This window comes from Trachurus trachurus (assembly GCF_905171665.1).
Source record: "Trachurus trachurus genome assembly, chromosome: 21".
NCBI lineage: Eukaryota > Metazoa > Chordata > Actinopteri > Carangiformes > Carangidae > Trachurus > Trachurus trachurus.
Genome location: NC_139899.1, coordinates 20,222,453 through 20,231,537, shown reverse-complemented (window position 1 = coordinate 20,231,537; position 9,085 = coordinate 20,222,453). Strand labels below are relative to the sequence as shown.

The window sequence follows — 9,085 nt, the reverse complement described above, 5'->3', positions numbered from 1 at the left end:
GAGGAGGAGGAGGAGGAGGGAGGAAGGGGTGGGGGTGGGGGCTGTGGGCATGTTGAATGGCAGTGTTAAAAACAGTTGTTGAGCGTTTGTGTCAGGTGTGGATGGAGGCCAGTCCCAGAACGGTCCTCCATTAGAGCTCATGCACTTGGCAGCAGCAGGGAAACACAGTGGTTGGAGACAAATATGGCCTTTTTTAAAAATGTTTTTCTTTTTTTTTTTCTTTGTTTTTCTAGTGAGGGGTGGCGGGGTATTGGGTACAAGGGCCGAGGGGGAGGGGTTGGGTAAGGGGGGCATGTAAAGGTGAGAGCCGTCCCAATGCTTCGGTGAGGTGCTGTGTGAGTCTGTCCCCCCCCCCCCCCATGCTCAACCCCTCTGCATTGTCAACATGGCGGCAGCCAGCGTCAGTGAGGCTCTGCTTTTGGCCCTGCTGCTGCCGCCGGCCAGTTTGCTTTGTTCTAACGTCTTCTGGTCTGACGGGCCCCGGCCTGGCCCTCAGACAGACATCCACATGTGTTTGTACGGTCCTTGGGATGTGATCTGTGCCTGGAGTGGACTGAGCCACTGGCCCCGCAGAAGTCCTGCCTGTTGGGGCGAAAAGTAAAAGGTGATTTCATTGGTATTTAATTACCGTTCTCTACAAGTGGTTTGTTTTGGCAGCTGGTTTTGTGACAATTTTCTCGCTCCCTCCTTTTTATTTTCTTCCTCCACTGTTCTCCCCCTTTCTCTCTCACACACACTTTCTCTCCCCCCTCTCTGTATGTGTTCCTCTCTTTCATTCTCACTCAGTGTTTTTGTTTAGTTTAGTTTTAGCTGTGAGTGTCACGGCCCTTTCACAGGCTCAGTCTTGTGTGAGAGGCGATTATGGGCATCAGGCGAGCGGAGGGGCAGCCCGGTGGGGTCAGAGTCCCAGAGCTTCGGTGTGTTTTCTTGCCTTGAGTCGCAGGTCGGCGATGCTCGAGTTCTTGCTGTTGCTTTTGGCAGCTGCCGCCACTGCCGCCGCCGCCGAGGCCGAGTCGGCGAGCGATGCGATTGGTAGTCCGAAGGGAGGGGGCGGGAACATCAGGTAGGGAGCGTGAGCAGCCAGGTGAGGGTGCAGGTGGGGGTGGGAGTGGGCGACCCCGTCCAACTGGAGCTGAGCTTGGACCTGCAGAACAGCAACATATAAAGTCAATGTCGGCGCCTCGGGACATGTGTGTGTGTGTGTAAGTAAGTAAATGTGTGTGTGTGAAGAGGGTTGAGGATTCAGGTTTCACAGTCTGACACTATTAAATCCCCCCTCAGATTTTTACCCCCTCAAAGCTGTTGCTTACAGTGTGTTTTCTAAGAAAATAGTTAAGGGCTGCACTCTCCGCTTTAGCCCTTTTTTCATGTCAGCTATTCTAAAAGTTAATGAATCATACATTGCTCTCAGACACCACATCCAATTTAATCGTCTAGAATCAAAGTCTTTCTAGGACCCAGAACAGATTTGTTTAATTCAGACTGAGGACTCCGTTATACCCTTGGAAATATGCAGTCTTGTTATCCTGATTATGTATTCAATTGCATAAATAAACAATTTTGCACTAAAAAGATATTCACATATTTGGAGTTATAAATATTTATCCAGACATATTCCTGAGTCAAGGGAAAAAAAGAAACCATAAGGAGCATAGAATATCAGTTTTCACATTCTTGGCAATTATTTTATAAGAAGTAGGTGAAAATTAAGCATCCGCTTACTTCAGAAGAGGAGAGCTGAGCCCGTTGCCATTTCTCATGAGTTTCAAACACCACAGGAAGAAGTGGGGAAAACTCAACTATTTCGTGCTTTCTTCTCCAACCAAAATAGAATGATATAAAGTCAAAGTTTTTAACTTGACTAAATATTTTTTTTTTACGCTTTTGCTCTCTTTCATTTTGGCCTAAAAATACTGAAAATGACTTAAGCTGAAGTTGTTAAATGAAAAAGGGAAAATTAAATTGAACCACAATAGTATAGTTGCTCAGCGGCGCTGCAGTGGCATCCAAACGCACAAAAAAAACACTACTGCAAAACAGTATCTACAAACACACACACAGTATCTCACTCACTGACAGTCAGATAACAAAGTGCAGCTGTGGCCGATAACCTCCACACTCACGGTGGATTGACGTCTGATAAAAATGCAGAAGCACTGACAGAAAACCAAAGTCAACTTGTTGAAAGTTGATTTTTTTTCTTATTTTTTATTCATTTCGTGGAGCAAATCCAGCTTCAACCAAACAGGTGGTGAAGGTTTGACACGTGTGTTATATCTTTATATACACACTTTCTCAACGTACTGGTGGATACTGAAGAACAGTAAGGAGGAGTCACATGAACGTGAAGGTTTCAAACTCAAGACTCAACTCTCATTTTTCAACTCATGACCTTACCCAACCTGACGACAAGCCCCTCGCTTGTTTTATATGCATATGCTGCATTGTAAAAAGAAAATCTCAGTACAGCCTGCGTGCGCTTGTTTCAACCTTTTACAGTGAGCCTCTCTCAGTATGCAGGCCTCAAGCCCCCATCCCTGCCAGTGCAGCTCAACGCCAATATCCATCAGAGCCCACTCCATTCCCCCGCTTTCATCATCTCTTTTATGTGCCGCGCTGTTGGCTTAATTAGGCCGCTGCTTTTCACGAGGTTCAAGCAGACAACACAGCGGCCAGGACACAAAAGCAGATAGCAGCAGATCAAATGTCTGTCCACCTCTCCTCTCCCCGTGCAGCCCGACCCTCTCTCCACACAGCCAGGAGGTGAAAGGTGCAGCGAGGTCTGAGCTGCTCCCTCCCCCTCCAACACACACACACACACAGTCTCTCATCACTTGCATCTAATAGCTGCACATGGCCTATAGATTCATGTGGGTGTACAAATATAGAAGGTCTATTTTGACTCTCTCACACACATGTAGCTCCATTACAGATTCCTCACTCCTCCTAACCCCTGCATCACAAGATGCTGACTAATCATCTTTTTTTCTTTTTTTTTTACTGCAACTTCATCTGCATTTTTAACTTTTCTACATTTAATTTACCCTGAGCTCTTCCTCTCTGACTGAATGTTTTTGCAAATTTTCCCAAGCTACGTCAGCACCCGCTACATATAGGAGGAGAAACATGGCCTACCTGTTGGAAGGGCATCCGGAGGGCGCCCATATTGACATAGGGTGCTACTCTGCATGCGTCGAGGTGACTGCCACTGCCCAGAATAACACCTGGAGAGAATGGAAAGATGTCTGTCAGACAGCCAGACAGTTGTTGTTATGTGAGATGAGGTCACAGTTTGTTTGTTTTCCACATGCAGTTAAAAATCGTTGAACAGTGTCAAGCAGTAAAATAGAAAAGAAAAGAAAAAAACCCAGAAGAAAAAGAGGAAAATATAAATAAAATCAATCATATAAGACAGAAGAGACATTTACCTTTGTGCATCTGATTTTCTTGTTTTCGACATTTTGCTCTTCTGTTCTGAAACCACACCTAAAATTGGGAGAAAAAAAGGAAATTATGATTTAGACAAATACTTACAAAACAGCTTTTAATTAAAATGTGATTAGTGTCTTTTTTATTTTATATCAGATGCTATTCAAGTTATATATTAAATTGTGAAAAGATATTTATAAGCACTGAAGGAGATATCACACATAGCTTACATCTGAGCAAAATAAATCTAATATTACCTATGAATTATCATAGTAGAAAATAAAGAAATATTTATAGGATATAAATAAGATTAATTCAGATACGAAAATTAACCCACATGAAAAATATATAGGTGATGAAACTTATTATTTAGCTTCACTGTACATTTCTAAAAGGAACAAAACTAAAACATTTCTTTTTTTTTAAAGACACTAAATTCGGCAGTGACACCAGTGTATCAGAGCACGTGGAAGCAATATACAGTAGTGATATTTTTTAAAATAAAAATATGAATGATCCCTGGTGGAGCAGCTCCCAGTTTGCTGAGTCTCTCTGAAGCTGCAGGCTGCGGCCTATTGTTAATCATCATCAACCTAATTTGCCTCGGTGAATAACATTATCTCCCCTCCCCTTCGACCCCGCGCTGATTATCATTTACAGACGCCGAATTAGCGACCGGTTCGCGGGGACCACAAAGGGCGCAGACTGATGATGATTATGATGATGGTGACTGTGACTGAAGGTGCAGCGGAGCCATTTTAAGTTGCGTGGGGCGACGTTACAACATTGTGTCGATGAGGCTACAACAACAGTGTGGTCAATAAAAAGGGCCCATTAGTGAGTGAGACAACTGAGGAAACAAAAATCCATTATTGTGTCTTTGGAAAATTGATCACTCAAGTATATAAACTCATACAAATTACATTAACAGTAATAAAGCGTCAGATTTAAGCAGCAATGAAATGTGGCACAATTTTGACCAATTCAATCACATTATTACTAATAATAATAGTATTACTATTATTGTTGTTACAATGACAATAAATAATCGTTCACGTTGTAAATTGTCGTGCATGTTCAGGTGGTGAGTTATGAGCTGCACAGCGGTGCATGATGGTAGTTAAGGTGTTTATGAAAATCCCAGGTGATTTTGCATAGACGCGCAGTAATCCCTCAGATAAATCAGGGCTAATATTAGACGGGCCCGAGATCAATTCCAATTACGTGCCAGTATGTTAAGCAAAGTGAACTACACTGGTTCAGACAGTTATTTCTTCATTAAGGGCCACTCAATGATGCGCTTCACAAATACCCTAATCTCATTTCCTTTTTGATTTTTTATTAGAGACAGTGAATAATGACATTTAATTTAGCAGCGCGCCAGAAACCCAAAGATATTAGTCCTAACTGAATTACTGCCTGCTCCTCACCAAGCTCTCATAACTTTCAATTAGATTCATTGACAGCTGCTCGGAGCGCAGGTTCACAGCCTGCAACAGCAACTGCTGCAATTCACTCTCACTAAATCTGGAGGAAAAAACGCGTCCCAGCGCCTGAAAGAGCCTTAAAATAAAGAGTTGTGGGGGGAGTTGGTGGGGTGAGGGGGTTTTCAAAAGCTTTATTTTTTGCAACAAGAGGCAATCAACGACTCCTGTGCGCTCACACTCATTGTGATCACACATACACACATACACACTCCGAGCACAGGTCTCTATCAAGCACATTTGCACCACGAATTATAATAATTCACACGCGCCTCACACTTTATTAGTGATAACTGCAGTGTTATCCCGAATTATACTGTCAACCGAGCGCGACCGTGCTCAGCTCCGGATGGTGGTCGATGGGCTTCCAGAGCTCTATGATGGCTTTTATTCATCCGATTAGAAAGCTGAACAGCAGCAGAGTTGGGCCAGAATTGAGTTATTTCTAATCTGTTTTTATGGGGACACTACATCAAGCCTATGGCAGATATTACAAAGAAAATGAGGAGGGATACGAGTTGACATAAGAGCGCGTCCCCTGAAGCAGCCATTCAGGCTCTTCATTCATTTTAATCATTGCTTGGCTTTTTTTTTTGTCGCCCCCCCTCCAATCGTGGGGGCTGAGGGCCTACTGATGGAGCCTCTGTAGGCTGATACATCCCCGCTGACTTCCAGCAGTTTACACTTGTTTGAATCCCTGACTGACACCAAGCCACCGCCTGCACAAACACAGACCCCTCCTCATGTTCATTTTTTTTTTAAACTTATTTTTTAACAACTTATTAATCACATCAGAGGGCACGAGCAGCACAAATACGGTTAAATATTCAGTCTAAATATGAATTCATATTCCCCCTATGCGCCTGTATATCACCCCCCTCTTAAAAAAAAATAAAATACATCCACTGGAATCGCTCTGAAGAATTTCACACAAATGTCAGAGTAACATTACAAGTCCCTGTAGGAATATGACGAAAAGCCAAGGAATAAAAAAAAAAGTCATATAAACTCACTCTATAAATAAAATAAGCCCCACAGGAATAGTAAAGACATTTCAGACTTGGGGCTTTGTCATAACTGAATTAGCATCTTTTTTTAATCTGTGAGGTTTGTGAGGTCAACCTACATGTGGACTAACGAGCTCTCCACATTTTGTTTTAATTTCTTTTCTTTCTTTTTTTCTATTAATAGCACTGGAGAAAAATCTGCCCACAATTTATTTGGCCTGACTTAAATATGACATGTGGCTCACGCAGCAATTCGCTTGTAGCATTTTTTTTTTTTTTTACAAGCTGGAAAACATGAACAACATGAGGTCAAACTGTAAAATGCATTATTAAAAAGAGAAGAAACGGGGAGGGGGGGCTTAATTTCACCACTGTAGAAATAATATTCTTATAGTTTAAGTTAAAGTGTTAATTATTTTTTATAAGGAAATCAATCCGAACTGATAGGACGGGGATCTATTTTATGTGGCGCAATAATTTTGATGTTCTATTAATTAGCTAATTCTGAGTGATGACATTATGTTTGGTTGCAACACATGGTTCATTAATAAGAAAACACCCACAGAGCGCAGTGATACCACATATCCTGGCAGTGAAGTGGACATTAAATCCCTCACAACACTAGCAGAGGAGACAGGGAGACAGGGGGACAAGCTGCAGCCGCTGTGCGCCATGCAGGGCTGAGGAGCGGTCAGGAGTGGGGGGGGAGAGAGACCCTCACCTGGACTCTGGCCTCGGACAGTCCCAGCCGCTGACTCAGCTCCTCTCTCATGAAGGCGTCCGGGTAGTGCGTCTCGTCGAAGAGCCGCTCCAGCTCGTTCAGCTGCTCCAAGGTGAAGTTAGTGCGACTCCTCCGCTGCTTCAGTTTGCCCTGTGCGTCCTCGTCCTCCGACTTCACGTCCTCCTTTTTCTCCTTGCACTCGTATATCCCTGTTCAGCGGCGCCCGGTTATGGGGTTGAGGAAAAGTGGGGGGAAAAATAGAGAAGATGCGTTTAAATGCTGGATGTTTCAGCTTCCTGGAGGCCACATGTGCACTATGTCTTCACACACACACACACATGTACATTACTGTGCCCCCCACTCTGGGCCCTAACAGGGGCCTTAGGCCTGGCAATTTGGCAGCAGCGCACACATACACACCTACAGAGCCTACACACACACATGCACACACGCCGTATTTCTTGCAGAGCAGGGGCCTGTGGCTGCATTTCCAGCCTCCATAAGTCAGTGCCGTTATAAAAGTAAATCACTCAATACAAGCCATGGAAGTCTAATCAGGCTATAAGCGATTTAAAGAGCAGAGAATTAAGCCCCGGCTGAACGGAGAAGATTTAGGCCTAATTACTCTCCTCCGTAAAACAGACTGAGGGTCATTTCAGGCTATAAATAAAACATGTTCACTCAAACATTTTCTCCTTTCACACAAACCTCAACTTTCTCCTCTTATTCTCCCCCCATTAAAACCACAAATGTCTGTGTTTCTCACAGCACAATACACTGCAAGGCTGTCAGCATATAGTCTATTCTATTTTTATTAGGCATTACAGCATTATTAGGAGCTGTTATTATTAGTAACAGACCTGACAACTGCTGCAATTACTGGGCCCGTTCACTTGCATTTTATTGTTTGTAGTTTGTTGACGTGAAAACCGAGAAGCATTTGATTTTATATGAAAACCATATCACATCAACGCACACACATCCTCTCTCTCTCTCTCTCTCACACACACACACACACACACACACCACCAGTCTTACCGTCTATCAGCTGGGTTTAATAAGGAGTATAAGGCAGGATAATACAGAATAGAGCTAACCCCTCTTTTTTTGTTGCTATTACGGGATAAATATAGAAACAAATAACTCACTATAAGTCTCCACACTGCACTGTCTGACTTCTGACTGAGAGGCCTGTGCACATTTTTTAAACCAAATTATGATTTTTAAATATCTATTTGATATGTGTGTTTAATAGCAGATTTGATTTTTTCCCCCCTTCTTTTTTGCAAGAATTCAACAGCTGGAATTAGATTTTATTTATGACTTCCGGGAGTATAATGTGAAAGAATAACAACAATCCTTTATATTTAAGATTTTGCAACATTATTGTAGTCCAACTTTTAAATCAGATGCTCTACATTAATAACATTAAACTGTAACAGCTTTAAACACATTTAAATGAAGTAGAGTGGTCAATATTGGCACAGACTTGTGTATATTTATGCATTGGCACAAAACGTTAAACTATCATTAAAATAAAGGTTAAACTTATTAATAAACCCCATGTGCATATAACTTTTAACTCTATTCTATTTAATGCTACTTAATTGAGGTTTGACTCAAGCCTGAGTGTCTGACAACAATCATCAAATAGTTAAAGCAGCGGTCAGACCGTGGGCCCGCCTCCTGCTTTGTGAAATAATCATTAATAACAGAATAATGGGACAACTTTGCTTTGAATCTGAGGCGCAACGCTGCGTAAAATAAACTCCTTTTTTCTTACGCGTGGAGATAAACAATAAAGAAATAAAGAAGTGTGGGAAAAACGTCGCCGCCGTTACAAGACCACTGACTGAACTTGACATATTTTTCTCCCGACACAACACGCAGCATTTCCTGCATTTAAAGACAGAAATAAAAAAAAAATAAAAAAAAGGGGGAAAAAAGAAACTCCCTTACCCTCTGTCGCCCTCGAAACATTAAAGTCCTTCAGTTTATCTTTTTCCAGCTCGACATGGTCCTTGAACAGATGCACCGGGCAGTGGTTGCCCTCCGTTATGTCCTGCAGGTTTGTCTCCGGGCTGCCCAGCTCCCTCGCCCTTGTCAAGCCGCTCTCCAAAACTTCCCGGTACGTGATACTCTCTTTGGTGCTCTCCTTGGTTTTCTGATCGAAAGATTTCGACACGAATGCCGTAAGTTCTTCCATGGTCGGCTTCTGTCGCTCAGTAGTGGTCCTGCTCAGGGAAATCCACCGTGAATTGTCAGCAACGTAACCTCGCCGTCTCTCTGCTAGAACGACAGCAGCACTGCTCACGGATATGCGCTCTTTTTTGGAGGCTGGCAGCAGCAGCGATAGATAGAAGGGGTGGAGAGGAGGTGAGATCACTCCTGCTGTTGTGACTGTGTATTTGAGAGCACACTATTTATACACGGCCACCTCAGCC

At 42.9% G+C, this 9,085-nt stretch overlaps 1 protein-coding gene across 1 annotated transcript; it reads right to left on the bottom strand.

Annotated features, from left to right (window-relative positions):
* Positions 1–492: 492 nt before the first annotated feature.
* On the bottom strand, positions 493–8,847 carry shox (shox homeobox; the record flags this gene model as incomplete). Its single annotated transcript, XM_083996677.1, has 6 exons — positions 493–582; positions 932–1,144; positions 3,136–3,224; positions 3,429–3,486; positions 6,642–6,850; positions 8,601–8,847. The coding sequence occupies 6 exons, from the start codon at positions 8,845–8,847 to the stop codon at positions 493–495; spliced, it is 906 nt and encodes a 301-aa protein (XP_083852803.1).
* Positions 8,848–9,085: the final 238 nt, after the last annotated feature.